This window comes from Taudactylus pleione, unplaced genomic scaffold (genome assembly GCF_031769625.1).
Source record: "Taudactylus pleione unplaced genomic scaffold, aTauple2 ptg000541l, whole genome shotgun sequence".
NCBI classification, from domain to species: domain Eukaryota; kingdom Metazoa; phylum Chordata; class Amphibia; order Anura; family Myobatrachidae; genus Taudactylus; species Taudactylus pleione.
In genome coordinates this window covers 2,969,534-2,996,840 of record NW_028284943.1, presented here as the reverse complement: position 1 = coordinate 2,996,840, position 27,307 = coordinate 2,969,534, and the positions used below count along the sequence as shown (strand labels likewise).

The following is a 27,307-nucleotide window of genomic DNA, read 5'->3' as shown; positions in this document are numbered from 1 at the left end:
TCGTGTACGTTGCTTCACACTGCTGAGGATTGCTTTCTGTCGACAGACACTACCATATGCTACTATATACTGCTATATGCTGGTAATACACCTCTCGTTATACACTGCTCTGCCCTGCCGCTATATAGTCTGCTCTATACTGCTCACAGCTTGGCAGACGGCAAACCTAGATCCAGGTGGACTGGACCACTCTGATGTCTGGCTGCTATGCTCTGTTCGTCCGCTTTGAGCCGGTGACACGCACAACAGCAGCCGGTGACACGCACGACGCATAGGCTTCCTGACGTCACGTAGACACATTTGCTCCGCGCCTTCCTTAGTGTCACCCGGAGGCTTCCGTTAGTAGACATATTGTCCCAGAGAGGAGCCGGGAGAGGCCCTGACAGACCGGGGGCAGCATGGGTGAGGATGGGGCTAGGCGCAGAGGGGAGTTTCGTGGTATAATGACATAGAGATGGTGCGGAGCAGCGTGGCAGTGCCCGGTCAGCATGGCCGTTAACTGGACAGGGGCACTGGACACAGCAACCCCACCCTGGGTGGTAACGGCCGCAGCAGCAGGAGGGGGCACCGGTCTTGTCCTGTACGGAGCAGTCGTTAGTTCCTCTGGTATATTCCGTGCTGAGCTCTCCCTTTCCCCGTCTGTACCCGCATATGCTGGCGTGCCGTGCTGCATAGCCAGCTAACACTCCCTGGTTTGGGAGTGAGTGAAAATGAATAATGTTTACTCTACTTTAAAGAAAGCTCCCTTATTATTACATTATGGTTTATAGTCGTATTATATGTGATGGTTTATGTATGTGTATATACTCACAGCTGATGCTTTCTACTCTGTTTGGAAGGGCAGCAAACGTCTTATAGATGGCATGTGTATGGCTAGTGTGTTATATTAGCAGAAGGTGGTATGCCAAGGGAGTAGGTTTCATTTTTGTTGGGTCTTGGGCTTTTTCTATGGAAGAAAAACAATGTCTAATACAACAGAGATGATTGTGTGTGATTTTTTTTTTAAATGCCAGAAGTAATGTCATTTTATTAAACTATCACTGAGGGTCATATTCATTAATCCAGTCGGCCAGCCCCTGATGATATGGATTCCTTTTTGACGTAATTCGCTGCAATAAGGAATCCTTATAATACATTTGGGCGAATAAGGAATCCTTATTCGCCCAAATGTATTATTACTGAGTCGCCTGGACGCTGCTATAGGAGCATGTTCCGGTGATCAGCATAAGTAAAGTGATCACATCCAAAGTAATTTTACTCACTATTATGGCCATCTACACGTATGCCTGTAGCAGAGGGAAGGGATACACCGTATCCCTCTCCCGAAAGACACTGCGCTAACGCCATAGGCTAAAAATGGCATTAGCTGCCAGAGCCAAGCGAATCCTTCCGGTGCTTGGCAAATCTGACAGCTTTGCAGCCCCCATAAAACCCTATGGGGGCTGCAACTGCTGTCAGAAATGAAGGGACTGCGGCAGATATAGAGCTATCTGCTGGGTCCTCCATGGTACATTGGGGTAGTACTTAATATTTGCTAAATGTTTTCTGGGGATATCCTGCAAATATTATTTGATAATGAAGCCTTTGAAAGAGATGCAGAAATATTACCCTTAATGTCTGGTGACTGCTTTTTGTGTCTTACTTGCCTGTCTGTGTTAGTTGTGCAGGTCATGTAGAATTAGAAGATATATTTCATATTTGATGTACTTTAATTGCACAGCAAGCTTGGCGACTCTACTTGCATTAAAAAGTAATAGATTTGGAGTGTCCTCAACTACACTATGTAGACAAAACTTTTTGGACACCCCTGCGCCAGCGAAATGCATACCATTGGACACGAGTTCCAAATGGCGGTTTCAACAAGAACACTTTGTAGGGTGGCCCATGCACTTGCAGTTCTACGGAAATAGCAAATGTTTTTATCAGGACACCAATGCCACCTGTCATGTTTCCAGGGCGATGCTGGACTGGTATACAGAAAATTTGGCAACCGGGATGGACTGGCCAGCTCAGAGTCCAGATCTTAACCCCATTGAGAACCTCTGGCATGAATTGGTGCGATGTGTGCGTTCTAGGCCGACTCGACGTTCTATAGTTGGTCACTGTACTTAAGGCGGAATGGCAAAACATACCGCCTACTGTTGTCCAGGAACTTGTGGGCTGTTTGCTAAGAATGGTGTCTGTAGATCCACCACGTGTAGTGATTATTGCAAAGTACTGACGTCATTAAAATCTAGTTGATCTATTTGCTGTCAGTGTCCAATTTCTTTTGTCTACATAGTATATATAATAGGTATTGGTTTTTATTTTTTTACTATTTTACTTTAAAAATTTGTTGTAAAGATGCAGGATATTCTTGTCATTAGAACCCCCTTCATCTCTAGTAATCTCAACACTTTCTGTAGTATAGGTGTTAAAGTCTGGTGATCACCAGACAATAACTACTAAGGTGGCACATTATTTAAAAAAGAAGACTCCCCTCTTTCAATGAGGATAGCCCTGAGTGTGTAAATGCCAGCATGAGAGATATTGTGCATGATAAAATGATCTCCCCTGTCCCCTAACTCTACTAGTATTTCTGCAGTTAAGGTTTATTTTGTCCAGATAATAACCACTTATACACATGAGCCACATGATTTGAAAGGTGTACCTCTGAGTTTATTGAAGCCAAGAAGGGGGAGTTATTGCCTTCCCCATCCCTGGACTTAATGAATGATCACATATGATAACCAAGGAATGATTTCTCAAAGATTACATCATTTGAAAGAGGGGGCCCTTTAGTCTGGTTAAAATAGAACAATTTTAATGCATTCTCCCTTATTACTAGATTTTATTAAATATCTGCCTGGAAGGCATCGGGCCTGATTGCATAATAGTCTCCCCAGCATAATATGATCAAGCCCCACCACCTTCCGGGTCCAAGTGACCGCAACTATAAAGTTTTTACCCCCATGTGAAGCCCTGCAGTCCAATTTGCCCATAACAGTGAAGGGGTTAAAATTAATATTTTGAAGGCTGTGTATTATTGAGCTGAATAATATGCTTGACTAAATATGTCCATATTGCTCTTGTGGCCATGTTAACAGGGGGGGACTTTTCTAACTTATGGGGCCCGTACATCAGGCATCTATCAGGCAATTTCCCGTTCTGCTGATGCCTGGGTCTGGGGATCTACAAAATCCAACGTGTTGGACTATCTCGATTTGCAGATTCTGACCCAAAAGTGATCGGAATCGGCGAGTCGGGGATTATTAATATGTAGTTTGCAGCACCCTGAGAAATCGGCGTTCGTCTGTAGTACGGGGAAAACTGATTATATGTATGGACTGCATAAGTGAGCTGAGTTGATATCTTTCATAGCTAGACAGAAGTACTGTACATACTGTGGATTCATAAAAGGGATAGTGATGTCACGGTAACTGAACTGACAATTCTTAACTCTGTCATGTATGAAATCCCATGAGTACACTGTACCAAAGATGGGGGAGAAGCTTTGCAGTCTAATGGATTTTGTTAGGTAATGCTAAAGTTTTTACCAGCATTACAACTGAATGTCAAGATAACAAATTAACTTTGAATTTAGATTGTAAGATACAATAGAGAGGGGTTGATGTGAATGATTACTTATCACTACGTACTATGATCGGCGCTATACAAATAAATTATAATTTAGATGTGAACCATATTTATTAGGGTGGTCGAATGTTAATGAATTTGGTTTTATAAATTCCTATATGTAGGTGTGTCACTCAGAAACAAATCTGTTACAGTATAAAGTGTTTCTTGTTTTCAGAAAAGTTAATATTTTCTCTAATGTTAAGGATTTCTATTATACATTTAATCAATGTTGTTTTGATAGACTTTACTTCCAGAAAAGAGTTTTGATGTGTCATGGTAATCTTTATTAATCATGAGTGGCACATAAACCATAAGTCATATGGTTAAAGTTATTAAATTTTAAAATATGCTCACCTGGGATCACAAAAATGTAATGTCCTCCTTGATTGTGTATTAATTTAATTCTCATGTTTTGTCTTTGGCCTGGATTCAAGTACCCTTGAAGCTTCAATTAGTCTCGAAGCAATGCCTGGGGCTATTCAATTGCAGCACGCAGGCTTTACTTAACGCAGATTTCTGTTCGCCTCCTCCTGAGGCCCGAACAGAAATCCTTGGTAAGTAGGACTTTCTGCCCTTATTGTGAGTTCTCCGGGCACTTATCCCGGAATCTGAAGGTTAACCAGATTTGCAAGTACCCCTGCTACCGCTGAACTCGCCGCTAGTGTAGTGCAGACCGCAAGCGCGGTCCACACAGTAGCGAACACATCTGCCATCATTGTTTGTTATAGCAGGCAATGAGTCAGGCAGACTCTCATTGGCTGCTGCGTCCACGGAGTGAGTCGGCTGGAGCTCCGCCTTCTGGCTCCCCCCGCAGCATGTGATTGGAGAGACGTCATGACGTCTCTCCCATAGTGCAGGAGAAGCAGCGGTTGTGTCAGGAGCAGGGATTCGGGTAAGTTGTTATTTTTATTTTTTGTGTAAGGGGCACCGCATAGGATGGGTGACCGCTACAGGGGGCTCTGCAAAGGGATGCGTGACCGCTACTGGGGACACTTTATGGGGGGGAGGGTGCTACTGGGGCACTGTACAGAGGGGTTTTAGAAACCTTTGTCAAGCCCTGTGCGCACACACACGCGCGCATGTGTGCGCGTATATATATATATATATATATATGTATGTATATATATGTGTGTGTGTGTGTATGTATATATGTATATATATATATATATATATATATATCTCTATCTCTACATCTTACACACAGCATGCATATATATATATATACACTCCCAGCACATAGAACACACACCATACCTACTTTTTTGTAGTCCTTTCCGGGAGTAGCCTACTGCTCCCTGCTTCGAGGGAAAACTTTGCAGGTCTGTGCGGTGGGGTCTGAGCCAAATTACGCAATTTCATGTAATTTAGCCCCGCCCCCTCCCTACGGATGACACACACACTTACAAAACCGAGGGCTCCAGTCCCGGGCCCCCGCTTGAGGAGGAAGCTTGCCACAGAGGTCATCTATGCGGAGCTCAGCTCCCTTGGTCTCTGTTTATCCTGTGTCTGAGGAGCGGCTGTCAGTCGCGCTTGCGAGTGGCCTGCGACAAGTGCAGAGACTGAGACAAGGCTGTCTCAGTCTCTATACTGAAAAATATCACTATATATCGCCTCACACCTTTGCGATATATAGTGATGTTTAGTAGCCATTTATGTAGACTTACCTGTCTGACATCTTTGGGCAGTGTCTGGCTCCTCCGTGATCTTGAAAAGCAATGAGAATACAAAGATATCAGGAGCCCGATATGTCTGTGTTCTCACTGCGCATGCACCAGCGTCCCAGAGCAGCAGATCAAGTCAGACCTGCTGCAAAGGACACTGGGAAAAGGGGGTGGTGCCAGTGCCGGGCAGACAGCAGGGCAGTATTCAACTTCCATGCTCTGTTCGGCTCGCAGTACAGATTACGCCATCCTGAGATGGCGAATATGTACCGCAGGGGATTCTATTCTTTTATGAATCACACTCTCCATACAAAAGTATGGTGATGCAATACAGGCATGGAGCAGGGGTGCCGCTGGAGACGTAATACACTTCTCTACGGTAACTTGCTCCATGAATTGCACGAAGCAGAGAAGAGCCCTGATTTCAGCTAAACGGGGCTCTTCTCTGCTTCATGAGTAGACCCCCAAGTCCTTTTCCTCAAGCTGCAACTATCAAGCTTAATTGAATCCATCCCTTTGTGTAAGTGTCGGCAAAAATGTTTTGATTAAACCTTATTTTCTCTTTTAATCTAGTTGGCATGGGAAGGGTGTTGATGTATTTGTGGAGGGCTATAATCCTACTTTGTAAGCATATTAGATATTGACCCACAAAGATGGTCTCAGACTTCTAACTTTCTACATATGTAGGCATGCTGCTTTGTATAATAGACTTTTCTAATGAATGCTGCAGTCGTGACATCAGAACTCAGTATTTATGCTCTGTTTTGAGCTCTGTTATGCCAATATGATGTGTGTGTGTGTGTGTGTGTGATATATATCTACTCTTCAACTGCAAAAGGTAATATAAATGTAGTTACCATTTATAGAAGGTTGTAGTTAGAAGTATAAAATAATATTGTAAATATAAGTAAGAATAGAAAATTTATGACATTTTAAATGTACAGCTTATAAGGGAAAGGTGTGTGTGTGTGTGTATAGAAAGGGAAATGCTAAAACATCAGTATTGATGAATCATGGGATACAATGTGATTTTGTGTTTTATGTATTACAAATTTTCTCTATGGTGATAATTTACCTTGAATTATAAATTCCATGTAACCGACATGGCTATAAATAAAATACTGATTTGTTTTTTTTCCCCTCAAGACTCCTCTATAGTGAGCCCCGGGAAGGACAACAGTCGCATGAAGTGCTACAAGAACAAAGCTCTAAATACTGAAGAGATGCGCAGGCGGCGCGAGGAGGAGGGAATTCAGCTACGCAAGCAGAAACGTGAACAGCAGGTTAGTGAAACCTCTATTCCATCTGAGCACTAGCACATTCTAAATATTAGTGCACTAAAAAATTTAACACCATTTATAATGCAATGCCAATCATAAATACATATGTATTTTTACAATTTCACATGCCAGATTCATGGAATTAAGATACCGATATTTCTTCTTCCTGCATTAGGGGGCACAGGGATTACTCTGGGTATAGCCTGGAGAGGGGAGAGTCTGGGCACCAATCGATAAAATTTACACACGAGACCAGATTTTTCGCTGATAATCCCTGTTTCTTCTTCAGGGTCCATAGGGTCCACAGAGATACCTTGGGGTTTAGGTAGAGATTAGGACCAGGCAGTTAAAGCTGTTAACTCCCAGAATGCACTGATCCTTCCCCTCATACCCCCACCCTTAAACCAGAGGCCCTCCAGTTAGTTCTGGTGTCTGCAGGAGTCAGACCACCGTTTTAGACAGATGGCTGCCCATAAGCATTTTTATCTCTTTGATTTAATTATTATTCTATAAGATGAGTGTTCAGCATCAGACTGTCTGACATGTCTGTGCTGACACTCTATCACCCCTCCGGGTGTCACTACTCCAGTTCCGTCTGGTACTCTCGACGGGCTCCCTGGGAACCTTGCTAGCTGGCCCCGGAAGACCATTGACTGCAACTTGGACACAGGGAACAGGTAAGGTAACCCGCGGGCAGTCTTTCCTCCGGTCTCGGGACAGACCGGAGGATGCTGAGTGTGTACACCGGTGGAAGTCTGCGTGCTCCACTAAGACCACCAAGGGTACACATGGTGCGGGAAACCAGTGTCCCTGGGGTCAATAATCTGCCAGGGGAGGAAAGCCTTCACCGTTTAAGCGGCCCCTCCCCCACCTCAGGGGGCGCCATTCTGCAGAGGTCTACACTGCTCTGAGCAGCATTTCCTGTCCGGCCACACCCCCTCAGATCTCTAGCGGCCATCTTCTCAGCCCAGCCACAGCTCTCTCCGGGAACGCAGGGTCCGGGTCCCTCTACATACCTCTTCCTGGAGCCAGGTTATGTAATGCTATTGCCTACCAGACATTACAGTCTGAGTAGTTATATTTAGTGCCAGTTGTGCAGTTATTTTTCTGCATTGTATGCGATCTGCTAGCGCTGTCTGTCTGTCTAATATTTCCTATACTGCCAAACTCACTTTCTTTCTCACTGGGTCTCTTACAATACCGGTGTATTCAGGGACAATGTATACTCCATTTCTCACCGGAGTTGCAAAGTTGTCACATTATGGGGCAGTTGCACTACACATAGTGCAATATATGTGCTAAAGTTCTACAGCTTTATACAGGCTTGAACTAGCTATTTCCCTTACTTCCCCCCCCCCCCCCCCCCTTGTGTTATCAACACAGTGGTGATATTCTGCCGCATACTGTTGTGCTATTTTACTCTGCAATATGTCTAACATATGCAAGGGTAACAGAGTAGCTGCTGCACCCATATTACTCTCATGTAAGTCATGTGCAGCAGGACTGAAGAAGATTTAATCCAAGAGGGGCCCTGTGCTGTCTGTTACAACACACCTGACCCATTTGCTCCCCCAGCCCCTGTCCAGGAGCCCCCTTGGGCTTACTTTACTCATGTGCTAAATTCACTTGTGTACGGCCTATCTGTCCCGGTAGTAGTTCTTTCATTGGGGTTGCCACAGCATATACAGGCTGTAATTCCCCTTATGGGGTTGCCACAACAGGAACAGACTATAACAGTACCTCCTCTGCCCGCTACCCTAGAAATTATGGTATCCACGGCTGTTAAAAATATATTAGAGTGAGAAATCACTACCCAGTAAAAATAGACGTCCTCTGGTTTCCTCTCAGTCCACACTCCTTTCAGATTCTGAGGCTTCCTCTGACGAGGCTGGTGAGGCGGATTTGTCTAATTCTGAATCTCCCTCAGGGGAAGAGGAACTACAGGCAACGATTAATATCCCTGTCCTAGTTCGAGTGGTTAGAGATATACACTTCACATAGATGATGATGAACCCGCTCCAAAGTCTAAACACCCTCTGTTTAAGAAACAAAAAATAAACTCTGCAGAGTTTCCTATCTCTGATCATCTAGTTCAACATGTGATGACTGCCTGGCAGACGCCTGGTAATAGGTTTCAGCCGCAGAAAAGACTGACCTGTTGTTATCCCTTTCCAACTGATCATTGTAGGAAGTGGCAGACTCCCCCAGCTGTGGACTCTCATATCACGGAGTTGATCAAAAGTTCTACCTTGCCTATTCAGTCTGCTTCCTCACTGAAGGATCCCACAGATAAAAAGGTAGAAGCTGGTCTGAAATGTATATATTCCCTTTCAGGAGCCTCTGCTCGCTTATCCATGGCTATTGCTTCGGGAGCCAAGGCAATTGAAGGCTGGACAGATGCCTTCGAGGAGCTCCTCCCCGAGGATGCCTCTCAGGACATGATTTCCCCTGTGGCTCACATTAGGGTCTCAGCCTCCTACATAGGCGATGCTACGCTGACCGTAAGTCTTTTAACCTCAAGAATATCGTCCATGTCAGTGTCTGTCGGTCGCTCTCTGTGGCTACAATCCTGGAAGGCGGATGCAGACTCTAAAAATGCCTTGGAATAACTCCCTTACAATGGGGACATTCTTTTTGGCCCTGACTTGGACAAGATTGTCACTTTTTTGGTGGCCTCTAAGACTGCTTTTCTGCCTTCTGCTCCAGCTGCTAATAAACGGACAACGTCCTTTAGAGGGTTTCGCCCCCAAGGTAAACCTAGGGGCCAGTCCTTTCCTCGACAGCAGGCTTCCTCTAAGTCATCCTATTCTCAATCAAAAAGCCCTGAACAAATTTATTAGGGTGCCCAGGTTTCGGATGGAAACCCTGCGCTCTATAGTGCTAGCTATGGAACCGAGAGACTAAATGGTGTCATTGAACATTCAGGACGCTTACCTTCATATACCTATAGCGCCTTCTCACCAAAAATTTCTCAGGTTTGCTGTTCAATTACAAAATTTTCAGTTCCAGGCTCTGCCCCTTGGGCTTTCTACAGCCCCACGGGTCTTTACCAAAATTATGGCAGCTCATCTCTGTTGCCAGGGAGTCAGACTGCTACCATACCTGGACGACCTCTTGCTATTGGCACGCTCCCCAGAGGTTCTTCAGCAACACCTTCAGGTTACCATTGCCTTTCTGCTAGATCAAGGCTGGTTAATCAATTGGAAAAAATCCTCACTGGTCCCTTCCCACAGAATGGTCCATCTGGGGGCTCTTCTAGATGCTCAGGTTCAAAGAATCTTCCTGACAGCGGACAAAATTTCCACACTGCAACAATGTGTGCGCAGACTACTCCACACTCGCCATGTGTTCATTCGCTCAGCGATGCAGGTCCTGGGATCCATGGTCTCCACCTTTTGACATGGTGGAATAACCCCAATTACACTCAAGACCCCGATAGCTCTTAATCCTCTCCAGGTGTAACGGATTGCCTCATCGTCTAAAGTCTCAGACGATGATTCTCTCTCCATAGGTTCGTCTGTCCTCATGGTGGTTACAGATGTCTCGCCTAACCAGAGGTCGCCCCTTCTGGGTCCTGGACTGGGTGATCCTAACGACTGATGCCAGTCTCCAGGGTTGGGGCGCGGTGACCGGCCCACATTCTTTCCAGGGCCGTTGTTCAATGGTTGAGACAACCCTACCGATCAACGTGTTGGAACTTCGAGCAGTATACAAAGCCGTCACTATGGCACAGCATTTTCTTCAAGGACGGCCTGTGCATGTACAGTCCAACAATGCCATGGAAGTAGCCTACCTCAATCACAAAGGAGGCACTCGCAGTCGGGCAGCCATGTCAGAAGTGGCTCACATTCTCATGTGAGCCAAAAAACACATTCCGGCAATCTCAGCCGTGTTTATTCCCGGAGTTCTGAATTGGGAAGCGGACTTCCTCAGCCGTCACGATGTGCAGGCAAGAGAATGGTCTCTCCACCCGGAAGTGTTTCAACTTCTTGTGGAGAGGTAGGGTCTCCCAGAGGTAGACCTCATGGCCTCTCGACACAATCACAAACTGGTGATGTACGGATCAAGGACAAGGGACGCCGCGGATCTCTTCTCTCAGGGTCCTTGCCTACACCCGGACATGGGTCGTCTAGCTTTGGCGGCGTGGCTCTTGAGACATCCCTTTTAAGATCTAAGGGATTCTCTCCTGCTGTAGTACAGACTATGCTCAGGGCGCATAAACCAGCTTCTGCCCAGATCTATCACAGAGTGTGGCATGCTTACTTTCAGTGGTGTAGTGCCAGACGTTAAGACCCGCAAGTTTTTCGGGTCTCTAGAATCCTTGCCTTCCTTTAGATTGGACTGGAACTTGGTCTTCGCCTTGCCTCACTTAAAGTTCATCTCTCTGCTTTGTCTATTTGGTTCCAACACAAGATTGCTACATTACCGGATGTTCACAACTTTGTACAGGGTGTTCTCCGCATTCAACCTCCCTTTGTCCCTCCGATGGCTCTTAAGGTTTTGTCTGTGGTTCGTTAGGCTCTGCAGTGTCCTCCGTTTGAACCCCTGAAATCAGTGGATCTCAAATGGTTGACTGCAAAGACTATCTTTCTTCTGGCTTTTGCCTCTTCCCAAAGGGTGTCCGACTCGGGGGCAATGCCTTTTTGCCCCCCCCCCCCCCTTTGATTTTTCATCCATACAAGGCGGTTTTTCGTACTCTCCCTGGTTTTCTTCCCAAGGTGGTCTCTAAATTCCATATCAATTAGCAAATTGTAGTCTCTGTCTTCTGTTTAACCAAAGTATCGGCTGGGGAGGCTTCCTTGGATGTGGTCCGTGCCCTCAGGATCAATGTGGACTATACCAGTTCCTTTAGGAAAACAGACTCTCTATTTGTCCTCTATGGATTCCATAAGACGTGCTGGCCTGCTAACAAACAGATCCTGGCCAGATGGATTCGTATGGCTATCTCTCAGGTCTACTTGCACTCGGGTCTCCCTGTGCCAGCTACCATCACTGCTCATTCCACTCGCTCTGTGTGACCTTTGTGGGCAGCTCGCCATGGGCGCCTTGTCTGAACACCTTTCTGCGCTTCTATGCGTTTAACACATTTGCCTCTCAGGATGCTTCCTTTGGGCACTGGATTCTCCTGTCAGCTCAGGAGCGTCCCCACCCTTGAATTCTGCTTTCGGACGTCTCCAAGGTATCCCTGTAGACCCTGAGGAAGAAAATTAGAATTATGGTAAAACTTACATTTTTGTTAACTCTTTCTTCGAAGTCCATAGGGTCCACAGGGCACTCGCCCTGACGCTCCTGGCTTCTCTGGGTTGGTTTCCCTGGTCACCGGTCTCAGTCTCCCTTGTGTGAGTGTGTGTTTCTTCTGTGTACCAGTCTTCCTTTTCTCCTGTCCTCCTTCTGCCATTGGCTTGCTAACTAACTGAAGGACTTCTGGCTTAGGGGTGGGGTATAGGGGGAAGGACCAGTGCATTCTGGGAGTAAACAGCTTTAACTGTCTATGACCAGACACTAACCTCCACCTAAACCCCAAGGTATCCCTGTGGACCCTATGGACTTCGAAGAAAGAGTTAACAAAGGTAAGTTTTACCATGACTCTTATTGTTTTGCCCTTTTTTTTTTTCACCATATCCTATTTGTTTCTTGGAAACAAATAGGATAATTCTCCCGAAAACACTTAGGTCCATGAACTTATCACAGATCCTATGTGTTTTCGACCATTGCGCTAGTGATGAAATGGTATTTTTTGGGATTCATCAGGTCCCGAACAAAATCCTCGATAAGTGCCGGTGTCAGGACGGACTGCGGGGCTAATTGGATACCGCCCATTGATTCACATGTGACTTAAAGGACCCCTATAGTAAATTATTATGGCTACTATATTTCTTTTAATACCCACACTTTCCTAATGAACACTGAAGTGAGTTTGCAAAATCTACATACATTATACACAGGAATTTATACATGTTAACATTACTCCTCTTTGTACAATTCATTTACCGATACAAGCAAAGACCATTCGTGGTAATGGTTCTTGCATGCAGGTTATAAACATTATTACTTAACCACTTCTTTCAAAAGTGACCAAAAATAAATGTTTTTTTTTTATATAGGAAAAAAAATAAATAAATATAATAAAATATATAGATAGATGAGTCTGGTGAGTGTCCCCATTTATCGTTTATGCACTTGGAGCCGCTGTGCTCACTTAAGTTGTCACCCCAGCAACATGTGGATATTTAAAGATGCGAGTGTAGAGACAGAGAGAGACAGATTTTAGTGAAATTAATACTCCTAGCACCCCACCCATGTCCTCATTATATTACCTCCTACATTCGCATTGGCATTACCCCACCCCAGTGGTAGCTCAAGCCAAGGCATAGCCGCCATACATATGTGTCCATAGGTCCCTGTTGAAGAATAATCCCTCCCCAATGGCAGTAAATTCTGAGTCGGCAGAACCCCACCATCACCCTTTTGTCTCCCTTATGCAGAGCGCTGCAGATTGGGTCGTTGATTAGATGTCCTCCTGCGGGTCTCGGCACTTGGGGGTGCAGCCATCAGCAATAGTTCTCAGGGTAACCCCCCCCTCTTTGCATAGGATCTTTTTCTGTACATTCCAGTGCATGCACTCCAGAATGTCATTCGTACAGCATTCTGTTGTGCAAATTTGGCAGTGATGTCTAACCACAGACCGCTACATTGCTGTCGTGGGGATGGAGGTGAATGAGATTATCCTGGGGAGTCACACTGGAGGGCAGAGCAGTGAACACTGTGGCATTCCGTAAAAGCACAGCTGGCTGTGGTCGCATACAATGCGATCACACCAGTTAAGCAGCAAATAAGTGTTTTTTGGGTTTTTTTGTGTTAAATTCAGCTAATGTTATATGCACTTTACAGTAGAGTGTATATAACTATTGATTATAGATAGGTTAGTAGTAAGAGAAAATGTGGATCTTTTATATTTAAATATTAAAAATATTGTCTTTTCAAATCGAAAGCTTCCCATATCCAACAAATTGCTTAAAAAAAAAAACGTTGATGTAGTTCAATTGAAACTAATTGGAAAACTGATGTTATATCTCTGCCCAGTAGCTATTCTTATTGGTTGCTAGACAACACCCCCCTACCCTCACTCATACCATGCACCCTGTCATGTGCAAAGTACAGCTCTCTCCTAATGATTTACAATAGTGGTTGTAGCATTTTGTCTTATACATGCACTAGTTGACAATGAAAAGACTGAACGTTGTCTTTCAGTCGTTCATTGTACTGTGCAGTGCCTACACTGAACAATGTCGTTCAGTGTAGGCACCCAAACATGGCCAATCTGTGATCGGCAGATTGACTGGCATGTTCGGACGATGATTGATATCGGAAACGACCAGCGGGGGAGCGTGCATCGCTTGTCTTTTCCAACATTATAGTGCACGATTAATGAGCGATTGAACTATATTGAGCTATATTGTTTAATCGCTCATTAATATCGCCTAGTGGATGTGCCCCTTAAGCCTTTGAGGATCACCTCTGACTGCCATCTGGCTTGCCCTTTCCTACTTCATAGCCTTGACCTCTTATTTTTAAACATTTTATATGCTTTAGGCAATTGTTTAGCTAAACAAAGTTGGCTTTTATTTGAGATAAATCTATTTATCTATCTGAAACCTCTGTCCCTTGACTGCAGCTTTTCAAACGCCGCAATGTAGAACTTGTTTCTGAAGACACATCCATGTATGATGGGCCTTTGATGGATTCCTATGTCAGCTCCACCACTGTTGGGGTATGTTAAGTGCAGAGGATAAGGAACCGTAAAATATATGTATCAATATATGTTGTATGTTTGCCTAATCTTATTCACTTACCCAGGATGGAGTCATTTCCCGTGAGATGGTTGGATTATTGCTGTCTGATGACCCTGACCTGCAATTGGCCACTACACAAAAATTCAGAAAGCTGTTATCTAAAGGTATGATTTTTTTATTTTATTTACGGTGTCTTATTTATGGGATCATGTCTTCCTTCTATATTGCTTACAAAGGTGATAAACATTTACAAGCTTCTGTGAATCTGGATAAAGCCATATCCACCATCATTGAGAGTGTTGCACATCTATCTAGTGATTAATCCCTTTTCAGAGCCAAATCCCCCAATAGACGAAGTGATCAATGCTCCTGGTGTGGTAGAGCGCTTTGTGGATTTCCTCAAGAAGAGTGAAAACTATACACTACAGGTGTGTGCATTACTTTGCGGCAATTAGCATCATATGGAAAAATTTGGAAAAGGCACAATGTTGACTGACTATCTTTCGTTACAGTTTGAAGCTGCATGGGCATTAACAAACATTGCTTCTGGTACTTCACAACAAACAAAGATAGTGATAGAAGCAGGAGCTGTGCCAATCTTCATCCAGCTGCTAAACTCGGACTATGAAGATGTGCAGGAGCAGGTCTGCATAGCATCCTGCCTGTGCCACTCTTTCAAATGTTTTGTCCACTGCATATTTCTTTAAGCCCCCATTCTGTGTATGCTGTTTTTGACCCATTCTTAATGGTTACATTTTCTCTTCTTCAGGCTGTGTGGGCCTTGGGGAATATTGCAGGTGATAGTTCCGTGTGCCGGGACTATGTGCTAAGCTGCGATATCCTTCCTCCTCTACTTACGTAAGTACATTGTACAACCAAGGCAAGGGTGAAATTGAAGGCTTGTCAGTAGAGTGGTAGTACATGCTTATCTTTGGCTACCTTCAAATAAAGTAAAAATGGTTTGATAAACTTGCTTGGCACTTTTATCTGTACAGTATAATGTTACTACAGTGATGAGAAATTATATAGTGATGAAGAATAAAAAAAAAATATATATATATATGTGTGTGTTTTATGTATATATTGCATTGGTTTCTGTTGCAGTCTGCTCACCAAGTCAACCCGTCTCACCATGACCAGGAATGCTGTCTGGGCCTTGTCTAACTTGTGCCGAGGGAAGAATCCACCTCCAGACTTTGACAAGGTCTATTTCCTCATTTACACTTTCATGATAAGCCCATTTATGTTTGGTGATTTCTGACCATTCCCAGGGATGTAATTACTTGATTCTCATGCCGTTCTTTCTAGGTGTCTCAGTGTCTTCCTGTGCTATCACGACTCCTGTTCAGCAGTGACTCTGACCTGTTAGCAGATGCGTGCTGGGCATTGTCATATCTTTCTGATGGTCCCAATGAGAAGATCCAGGCAGTTATTGACTCGGGGGTCTGCCGCAGGCTGGTGGAACTCTTAATGTTAGTGTGAAATGATCAGAAAGATGGCAACTGTTTGAGTAATTGCATGGGATAAGTTGATTGTGCCTTACTACATCAGCTGCTGTATTGTTAATTATTTCAGTACAGATTGTTACAGATTGATGTGGGAGGTTTAAGCAATGTTTAGCCATTAAATAGACTAAAACTACTTTTGTAAATTCATTGGAAGATGCTATACCAATTGATATCAAAGTGAGCTTGTGGCATTGTTCTGTATATATTTGGTATGTTTCCGAGACGTAGAATTGTGCTAAATTGCATTTATGTAGCATTCAAAGGGGGGTACTGAGTACAATGGTGCAGAGGTTCCCAAACGCAGTCCTCAAGGCTCCCCAACAGTTCAGGTTTAGAAATATCCATGTTTGAGCACAGGTGGTTAAATCATATTGACTGAGGTACTAATTAATCACCTGTGCTCAACCATGGATCTCTCTAAAACATGAACTGTTGGGGAGCCTTGAGGAACACGCTAGGGATCCTCTGCAATGGGGTATAAATTGCCGTAACAGGAGCTTGGGCATTTATTTATGCCTTATTTTGTTGCCTTTGCTTTACCTTTTCGATGGCATCCCTTAGCCACAGCTTCTGTCGTGCGGTTTCCTCCAGTGGGGGAACCTGGTCATGGTCAAGATCCCTTTCAACCCATGACAGTCCAGTAAGGGGGCTCTCCTCCTCCTGGCTTTAAAGTAATGATTTAGTATCCTATACAGGTTCTGCAAAGAGAAGGTAGAGCTTGGCACAGTTACTGCAGGGTGTGCTTAAGGTGTCCTCTTTCTTGGAGAGGATTATAACTACAGACACCTCTTATAGACCACTGCAGTGACTGGTTTCTGGTGTTGCCCAGGCTCTAGAGGAAAGGAGTGTGATTCTGACTTTGAGGTTTCCTATTGTCCTGATGAGGATTCAATCACAAAGCTGGGAGTGGATAATCTAGTGAGTGCTGTAAGGCAGGAATTTGAGATCAGGATATTTCGAACACTTCACTGTTTAAAAGAAAAAAGAAACCGATAGTTTCTTTCTCCCCTTCTGCTCAATTGTTTGACCTGTTAAAGGGTGGACTGTGTCTGATTTGCCAATTTCAGTCCCTCTATCCTGCCCTAGTAAGATTACAGTGAAATTAGAATCTCCACCTAAGACCTATGATCTCATATCTCGTCTTTTTGAGACCACCATCAGTGCAATTCCTAACAATGCCACCTTATGGTTTAGCATGAATAGAATTGATGCATCCCTTAAGATTTATATCGTGGCAACACTTAGACCCAGTCTAGCTTTAGTTTAGGTCAATCAGAGTGGTGAGAGGCGGATGCTGAGTCCAAGAGGACATGACCATTGAAGGTCTCCCTGTCAAGGCCTTACACTGAAGGTTTCTAGGTTTTGCTTGTTTCATCCCAATGGAAAAGCAAGGAGTCTGATTTCACAGAGGGCTGCAACAAAATAAACTGGCTTGAGCAGCAAGGTGACCAGCTCCCAAGTCCTTCCTTTCATTCAAGGACGCTCCAGGTTGAACTATTTTCGAAATGGAACATGTCTCGCCAGATCTTGGTGGCTGTTAGTAGGGGTTACCTGCTAGTTACATGCTGGGTTAGTCATGACTATGGACCCCAGACTTCGAGGCTTGGACCGTTGGTTTCCAGCAGCTACCAGCTGGCTCCACTGACACTGTCGCATCAGCTTGTTGTGGTCGCATCTCATGTATCCACACCAGGCAAATGGTTAATGGTTTTATGCATTAATATTCCTGTTTCTACATGTGACAATGTAACTTCCATTTGACTGCTTAGCGAGGTTTCCCTTTTTCTTTATGGTCCCTAATAAACAAGCATATGTTCAAAATATTTTCCCCTAAAAATAGTCAGTTATTGACTTGTCTTATAGCAAACTTGGATATGCTTGGTGCAACATATAGCTGAAAAAAAGCCGCTTTAATAGCCTAAACTAGTGGTTTTAATATTTTTTCAGTCCACTTCCCGCTTGGTTCCATAAACTCATCCCCTGCACCTCCATTGAGGAAGAGAACACAAATCTGTAACATATTTTACATCACATTCCAATTGGCCTCCTCCCCTAGGTATACCCAAAACTCCAAGAGGCATTACTACCCACTTTGGGAACTGATGGCCTAGTTCCAGCATTTTGTGATGGTTGTAATATTAATTATGGAAGCTATATAGACAGGAGCTTACCTAAAATATCTGAGACATCCTCGCGCCCTTAGTTTATCTTGCCTGGCCCATTGATGTATTTATTAGTGGAATTAATGTAAGCTTCTGATCTGAACATGTATGGTCTTTGACCTCTCAGTTGGATTCTTCCATAAGATGTTTAGGTTATATAATAGCACCAGGTAGCTTGGTACCTGATGTCACAAAATTCAAAAAAGATAGGCTGCAAACAGTGAAGCATAGCAGAAAAATTACCTAGTAAAATTTTGCGACTGGATAATATGTTTAAACGGAAACTATCGGGTTGCATTTTAAATAAAACCTGTGATCAGTATTTGAATTATTACATCTTTTTTTGCCTTCCATCAACTCCAATATTTAGGTTATTTTTATTTTTTTACCTTCACCTTTCTCAGGCACAATGATTACAAGGTGGCCTCACCTGCATTGAGAGCTGTTGGAAACATTGTCACAGGAGATGATATACAGACCCAGGTGAGAAACAGATGACTCCACCATGGTCATATTAAAATGGATAATTACCCAAGCTATAATGACAACATTTTCCACACTGAAGGGCATTTCATAGGCTTTGTTTAAAGTGGAACTAAAGTCGTTTTTGAAAAATTTTCAGAAATTAACAGAATGCTTGTATTGTGAATGCTGTCGCCTTATTTTAGAACGTTATGTGGGTTATCAATGAGTGATGATTGATATAGTTCCTCATGTGCGAGCTACTGGGCCAAATTTATTAGGATGCAGGGTTCTGAAACTGCTGAGATTTCGGTGCGTTAACATACACTTTTAACCTACCTTTTTTCAACTTTTTAATATTGCCACTTTACATTTGACTTCTATCTCACCAAAGTCTCTCCAGTTTCAGTATCCTGCACACATTACATTATTACATTAGGCCCACCTTATTGATTTTCCCGAAAATGTGTATAGGTTTTTTTTTTTTTTCACAGTCCTTGCCAGATCTCCTCCTGACCTTTCTGTGGGTTGATCATAGTCACACCATATATATTGCTGACATATACACCAATCTGCTAAGAGAAAAAGTGGGATTGCTTATGGTTACCAAACAGGCTATGTACTTATGAAACATATGAATTATAGAAACTGGAGAACACTCATAGGAATACCATGCAAATACAGGGAGAACATACAACCTCCACACTTATTGGGTGTTGTAGGAGTTCTTAGAAATGTACTGACTCCAGTTTCAAAATAAAACTTTTAATATTCTATAAATATCAGTGATCACATTACCGCATGTACTGGTGTCTACGACTCCTTATTCACCGTTTTCCAGGAACTGTTCCAGATCAATTTCATGCATCTGAGCCTGATCATTATCTAGCAGAAAAATGTTAAAATGCCAGAAGAAAGCCATTAAAATGGTGTTGACCAAGAACAAAAAAAAAAATAAAAGAGACCAACACAGCAGAGTTTATTTTGAAAACAATAACAATTTGTTCAATAGGGGAAAATAACTAGCTGCGTAGTGAAGTTGAGGTGTATTTGTCCAGACTGATCTGTGAGTGCAAATCTGTAACACACGATGATGATGAATAATGTTGGAAGCAGTACAGTACAAGCAGGGGTGCGGATTACCTGCATTGTGCATTAGTTACTGGAGAATACATGACCGTTAAAAATAATACACTGCTTTTATTTAAATACCCTACTGTAGAGGTTCCCAAACTCCTCCATTACGGTCCACATATTAAGTATATCAATGCTTGAGAACAGATGACTTAATTAGTACCTCAGTCAATTTAATTTAACCATCTGGACTTGAGCATGGATATCCTTGGACTGCAATGGCGGAGTTTGGGAACCTTTGCCCTACTGTCATATACTCTACAGTAACTAGTATGTAACTAATCAGTTACTTGTTGGCAGAAGTGGTCACTCACTACACTGCGATAATAGCCAGTTACTACATGTAGCCGTCGCACATTACACTGCGATATAGTTAACCCATTCTGCTGTCATAGTTAACATGTATTCTTCTACGATCTCATGACCTAAACTACTGTTGGAACCTTAATGAAATAATCTATTGCACAGACTTAATTTCCCTAAGGTTCATATTGTAGTCTAGATAGAGTGCATGTAAAATATACGTTTGCCGTTTATGAAGGAGTTGTAGTTGAAGTCTGATAGTAGTAAAAGAGGGGAGTCTGAGACTAAGGTTTGGCATAGCGACTCCACAACCCTTGCCGTGACCACAGCATTGTAAGTTAGCAAAGCTAACCTATGATAAAAACTGCATGAAGCACGTAAAATAATTGCAGTGCTGCTATGTACAATGTGGTTTTTTTATTATTTTTTTTATAATTTCCATGACAAATCTGGACTGTTTTGATTTTGTTCCTGAGTTATAAGAATAAGTGTTGTTGTTTTTTTTTTTTTTTTTACTGAAGTACAAATAGCACAGGTTAAAGTCATACATAAAAAGGAACACAAAGTGTACCTGTTTTACTTTTAGTGGGATTTTTATTCATTGCAACATTCTGTAAAAGGAAACATACACTGCACAAACCAAATTGAAAACTAACTAACATTTTAGGGATGGCCAAAATTGAATAGGAAATATTGTGAACAATATACGAGGATTAACATTTTGCTGGAAGCTAAATGACTCCTATTGAGGTGCTACTATTAACATAGTTTATTTTGATTTCTGACTTTAGTTCCACTTTAATGCTACAAGTTGTTATGCCGTTTATCCTACCTGCTGAGTCCCAACAGTTATGGCAGCCAGCAGTCTACTACATTCTGAACGCTGGATGCACAGGTCAGCAAATCGTACCAACCTAGCTGGCGGGATTCAGAAGGTACGAAAAATACAATGTGTTACAAAGCATACTACAATTATTCTTTTGAGAAACTATTATGATCTATTAAATCCTTATTTGTTCTCTTCTTTCTTGCTCTCTTCTTTCTTGCTCTGCAACAGTTTGTGGTAGTATATGAACACTGATCATAGTAATTAGTGTTCATTCTAGCACCCTGCACCTGTCACAACCCGTGTAGTTCATCTTTTCTGCCTGCGGTGTCGCTCTCTTGTCTGGTGCTTCTAGCACACTGCTGATGCAAGAAACTACTGATCTATAGACCAAAGTGTGCTAGAAGCACCAGAGCAGAGAGCGACACCCCAGGCAGGAACTACACGGGTTGTGACAGGTGCAGGGTGCTGGAATAAACACTAAGTAACTCTTACCATGGGGTTGTAATACTTTCACATAGTAAGTTGTATGTTATCACATTCCTATTATTTTATAATTAAATTTTCCTGGCTAACATTTATCTTTGTAAGTGAAGAAAGCGTTTGAAAGAAAATATTCATAAACACTGAATATATTTAATTGCTACCTTTTTTTTTTTTTCTTTTTATAATACTAGTCAAGATTGTGCTACAATACAAGTTACACTAACCTGATCATTTTCTATCCAGGTCATCTTGAACTGCTCCGCTCTCCCTTGTTTGTTACATCTTCTAAGCAGCCCGAAGGAGTCTATCCGCAAAGAGGCCTGCTGGACCATTTCCAACATCACTGCTGGGAATAGAGCCCAAATTCAGGTAGTGTGAGAGGCACATTGCTTGGGAATACAAAGGGGAGATTTCATATGTTAAGTAAAGTTTGAAAGGATGCTTGTGTTTTCACTATGACATGGGCTACTTATTACAACTGATATAACTACTGGGTAGTCCTAAGTGAGTCACTGGTCTTTTTTCCACAGGCTGTTGCCGATGCCAATATTTTTCCAGTGTTGATTGAGATTTTACAAAAAGCTGAATTTCGAACCCGAAAAGAAGCAGCATGGGCAATAACAAATGCCACATCTGGGGGCACGCCAGAACAGATTGGGTAAAATGAGCAGCCAGATACTATTTTATGTAGACATCTGAGAAACTTGTAGTTTTTATTTCTGTACCTATGTTAAAATGCTTACTTTGCTTTAGGTACCTGGTGAACTTGGGTTGCATTAAGCCACTTTGTGACCTCCTAACAGTCATGGATTCTAAAATAGTGCAAGTAGCTCTAAATGGACTGGAAAATATCCTACGGCTTGGGGAGCAAGAGGCAAAGCTGGGGGGCAATGGCATCAACCCATACCGTGGGCTGATTGAAGAAGCATATGGTGAGACTGGACATTTTTTAGTTTGGGATTATAGAAAGTGTGAGAGAGATGTGTTTAGTTTAGGTGAAGGCTAATGGTAGTTATCCTACGGCACCACATTTGGTAGAGAATATAAGCCAAACAGATTAACAGACATGAGACAAACCATTTAAATCAAATCAAAAAATATTGAAATCTATTTAATGATCTACAATTACTATAATTATAATACCATGTGCTCTTAATAAAATGTGTACAGGTCTTATATTATATGGTGCCCACAGTACAGGGATGAACAATACAGTTTTACATTGAAACAGGATAACTATAATAAAATGATACCACCAAAGTAGGGTGTAATGAGTGGGGGAAGGGTAGAGCGATTCATTAAGGCTAGTAAAAGCAATGCATATTCTCTTGTGTAGAGGAGTAGGAAGTAAATTGGCAATCAATGATCCCAAGATCGGGAGAATCGCTGGGGGGGTACTGAGGCACATTGGTGGCAGGGATAGTGCTAGGAATAGAGCATGAGGGAAGAGAGCCCTGTCCATGAAGGCTTAGTCTAAAGAGATGGGTGTAACCAGGAGAGTGTACTGGGAAAGCAAGTAGTTGGGAGGTCAGAGGGATAGAACAGGAGTAATGAAGATGTGAGTCATATGGGCCGTATATATACAGGGTTTGATTCAGGAGCAATTTTCATTTTGGCAAAACTATGTTGCACTGCAGTTGGGGCATATTTAAAATAGGCAGAGCTTTAGATTTAGGAAGGGGTGTATCCTAGCTTAATTCTACATTTTTATGTAAACACAAAGCCACACAGTATTTGTTAGACACTTGCAAAAGCAGCAGCATGCAACCACAATATAAATGCATTTGCACCCCATGCAATACAACCTGGTCTGTTCCAGGAGGAAATTGTTCCATTTGTTCCTTTTTTTTTTTTTTTTTTAATTTGCTTCTAGCTGTGTATCATGCCCACAATCTGTAGAGAGGGCCCTGTTGAAAAGGAAAAGCAGAGCAAGGAATACATGATGATGCTGGTTAATTAGGTTTTTTTTTCTTCTCTTCCTTTTCCCTAAAGGTCTGAATAAAATAGAGTTCCTACAGAGCCATGGGAATCAGGAAATTTACCAGAAAGCTTTTGAGTTGATGGAACATTATTTTGGAGTGGAAGAAGATGACCCTCAACTTGTCCCATCTGTGGATGATTCTCAGCAACAGTACATTTTCCAACAAACCGAAGCCCCTATGGAGGGATTCCATCTGTGAGCCAGGACTTTTAGGACAATCACAGAATCCTTCCTCCACAGTTCCCATTGATTGTGTGGAGAGTGAAGTCAGGGAAGCAGCCATTCACGCTGAAGTCAAGTTGTTACACATGGTTTAGTAGAACAGTTTCTCTCCCCCTCATCTTACACATGCTTGTTCATGCAGAGAAAGCTGTGATTCTAATGGCTGTGTGAAGGCCGAGTTTAAACTCCATGAGCTCAACCTTATGCTGCTTTTTGCGGGGTTCGTATGTAAAACACATACCTGCCATCTTGCGAAGACCTTTCTCTGCTTTATAAGGTTCTTTACATTTGTTTTGGGTTGATTTAAAATGGACTTGCAGATTCTAGAACACAGAGTTAAATGCGGTGAGCATAAACCGTTTTGCAGGGGGGGGAAGAGGAGCAAAAGGAATTGTACATCTATTTTGTTTTTCTTGTTTGATGAAAAATTATAGTGGTATTTAAGTATTAAAAAAAAGGAATAAATACGTAAAATGGCTAAAAGGCAGTGGATAGTGGTGACGGTGCTGAAGCAGTAATTTGTTCTGCCCTATTACAGGCTTCTCAGCAATCACTTTAATATTTGTTGAATGTGGCTTTTAAGTGTCACATGGTCAGATGTTTATCAGGAGCTAAGCTACCTTGTCAGACTTGTAACACTGTTCTCCTCTAGTACAAGCTCCTGAGTGCCTTATAGCATTATCTGCCTCCTATAACACGAGTGAACCTGTCACTTAACCATGGTAAAGACAACCATGTAGTGAGTTGAACCAGTATTCATGTGAATGCAGTTGGCATCACTGAGGTACTTTTGTTACTGGTTCCTAGCAAAATGGTCTACCTTTAAATGAATATTGAGTTAGCCCACAAAATGACTGGCAATATGTATTTTTTTAAAGGGGGTGGAAGTGGTAAATGCTTGGGGACCATCTGTGAACTCCTGTATGATCACATGGTTTTGAATCCTGCATCTGGTTTGTGCCTTCCCAGCAGTGTTATGAGAACCCTACTAGTTCATTCTCTTTAATACATTGTAACTGCAGCCTGGACTGGTGTGAACTGCAGAAAGATATATATCTACTTGAATTAAATAAATACTTAGCAGGCTTTTAGTTCCTTTTTCTTATCTCACGTGTTGGTATCAGAGTAAAGCTGGGTACACACTGGAGCGATGGGTATTCATTCCGACAACGGAACTATTGCCCTTCAACGGGTATTGCCCGTACACACTGCAAAAAATGAATGAACAACGGAACAATCACTGTTCCATCCTTCATTAACTTACTACAGGTATCTAGCGATATGCAGCACATCAGTCCTAGCAACCATTGCTAGCGACCACAGGAGCGTGCAATCGCCGGTACACACTGAGCGATGTAGGCGATTTGTCGTTACGAAACGTTAGATCTGTCCGACATCGCTCCAGTGTATACCCAGCTTAAGCCCTTTTTGAATATGCTTTGAAAATAGTTACCCATATTCCTCAATATTCTCCGACACTAGTTAACATTTGACTACTTTGTAGAGGATCATACACTTTATTTGTAGGTAGAATTTACATTCCCTTATTTATATTTTTACAAACTATTAATTAAACCTATATGTATGTGATATTCTGTATTGAGAACCCTATGTTAAATGTTTCATTTTTAATTTCTACATATTAAATTGCTGTATGTGATTACGTGTCCACTGCAATGTAGCTATGTAAAAGTACATTGAAAGCTTTGTTGACATGTTCATTGCAGTCTTCACTATTTTCTTCTCAGGCTGGTAACCATTGCCAGCTTACCCTTCCCTTTGGGATACGTTCAGTATCCTGGCACTTAGAATACCGGTGCTGGAATCGCGACCCTTGTTTGAATCCTGTTGCTGGCATCCCAACTGCCGCCCCCCCAAAGGTAAGTAACAGGGTTGGGTGGAGGGTTAGGTTTAGGATGCAGGGAGCTTAGGTTTAGGCACCGGGGTGGGTTAGGATACCTTCCGACAGATGTCTGTATCCTAACCCTGTGGGGATGTTGGCGTCAGGATTTTGACCACCGGAATCCCGAGTACCGGCGTCCCGTACCCATCCCTTTCCCTTTTATGCAGGCCTCAGCTCTTGTGTCTCCAGCTTCCAGAGCTGTCATATAATCACATATCAGAAAATACATCCATGATAGGATTGGGACCCATGCTGGCAAATATAGTTCGTCTGACCCCATTTCTACAGTGCTTACTAGCAGACACAATAATGTGATATCCGAGTTGCTAATATCGCTAAAGGCCATTCTTCAAGTACACATGAAGGGGTAATTCTAGTCTAGCAACTAGTTTGTGTATCAGTCTAAGGTGAACACACAAATTCTCCTGAGTGAAGTCAACTTGAAAGGAGTGCTAAAATCAGAAATGTGTTATGAAATTCTACTGGGCAGGCTTGCATTGAATAGGCATTTATTAATCTAGCTCTTCGAAATTGTGTTCATTGGTAAATTATTGGAATAAATCAGTTGACTCCATTCTATTCGGATGTTCTTTGGAGAGTATAAGATATTTAGATAGCATATAAATACAGACACCAATATTTTGCCAGTTTCCTGTTCACAAAAAGCACCGTCCAAGCTCTTCCTTTCCCACATGGACGACATCTCTCTGTAGGGTAAGATCCCAAGAAAACGGGCAATAGAGAAGCTGATTTAGCTGGAACCTGCTTGGTTTACCTTGTTTGTAGTAGCTCTTTCCTTTAGAAGAATGATCATGTATATACAGGTTGAGTCTCCCATATCCAAAATGCTTGGGACCAGGGGTATTTTGGATATCGGAATATTCCGTATTTTGGAATAATTGCATATTATAATGAAATGTCTTGGAAATGGGACCCAGATATACACACAGAATGCATTTATGTGTTATATACACCTTATACACACAGCCTGCAGGTCATTTTAGACAATATTTTTTATAATTTTGTGCATCAAAAAAAGTTTGTGTACATTCATGAAATTTATTTATGTTTCATATACACCTTATGCACACAGTCTGAAGGTTATTTTATACAATCTTTTTAATAATGTGTGCCTTAGACAAAGTTTATGTACATGAAACCTTTGATTTTTGATGGTTTAATTATCTCAGTCATGCTGAAAATATTCCGTATTTCGGAATATTTGGATATGGGAGACTCAACCTGTAATGCTTTACAATGCACGATAACTACCATAGGAAATTATACTTTGGTGCTTTTATTATGAATATAATTCTGAGTATACCTGGCACTAAATTCTATTTACACTGCCTTCATCTTCTATTGAACATATATTAGCTCTGCTCTAATCCTTGCTGTTCTCATGTACATTTTGTAGGTATTAACAACTTGCTAAAAGTACACTTCTCCCACCAGTGCATTTCTGTATGTCTCTGTATGTTTGTAGTCACACATTATAGGACTTTTAAAGTCACAGCTTTGATACAATAGTTATATAATTTGGCTGTAACATAGGCCACACATATCAATTTGTTACTTTATGAATGACTGGCAATAATGTATCATTTTCATTCTAAAACAGTTTTTGTCTTACAGGAACTTTGTTCCACTGGCATTGTTCAGTATAGGCAATCTGATGTTAGATTGAACCATTCAATGTACTGTGAATTTAGATATATTCAGTGGTTAATCACACCGACATGGGACATGACAAATAATACTGACATTTTTTGAAGTTAATGGTTTGAGTGCAACACCAGCCTAGCCATTTACATTAATATTACCATTAGCAAGGCCTGTAAAGGTTGACCGTAAGCATGTTGACAATCCTTATGTCAATATGATCTAAAACTGTTTATGTACAGGAGGATGTGTGGTCCTAGCACTTGTAAATGGTATTCTGTCTACCACATGGATACCAAAAACTAT

General features: G+C 42.3%; 1 protein-coding gene across 2 annotated transcripts; it reads left to right on the top strand.

Annotated features, from left to right (window-relative positions):
• The first annotated feature begins 205 nt into the window (after window positions 1–205).
• Window positions 206–25,880, top strand: KPNA6 (karyopherin subunit alpha 6). Of its 2 annotated transcripts, none has more exons than XM_088451227.1 (14): window positions 206–402; window positions 6,426–6,562; window positions 14,235–14,330; window positions 14,417–14,516; window positions 14,686–14,780; window positions 14,865–14,996; window positions 15,122–15,210; window positions 15,457–15,556; window positions 15,661–15,824; window positions 18,427–18,505; window positions 21,477–21,602; window positions 21,764–21,891; window positions 21,987–22,165; window positions 23,226–25,880. In XM_088451227.1, exons 1-14 carry the CDS (start codon window positions 399–401, stop codon window positions 23,411–23,413), a joined length of 1,617 nt encoding a protein of 538 aa, XP_088307353.1. In that variant the 5' UTR covers window positions 206–398; the 3' UTR covers window positions 23,414–25,880. The 2 variants fall into 2 exon arrangements, with proteins under 2 accessions (XP_088307353.1, XP_088307352.1); XM_088451226.1 differs by lacking the exon at window positions 206–402 and adding an exon at window positions 428–606.
• The last annotated feature ends 1,427 nt before the right edge of the window (window positions 25,881–27,307 follow it).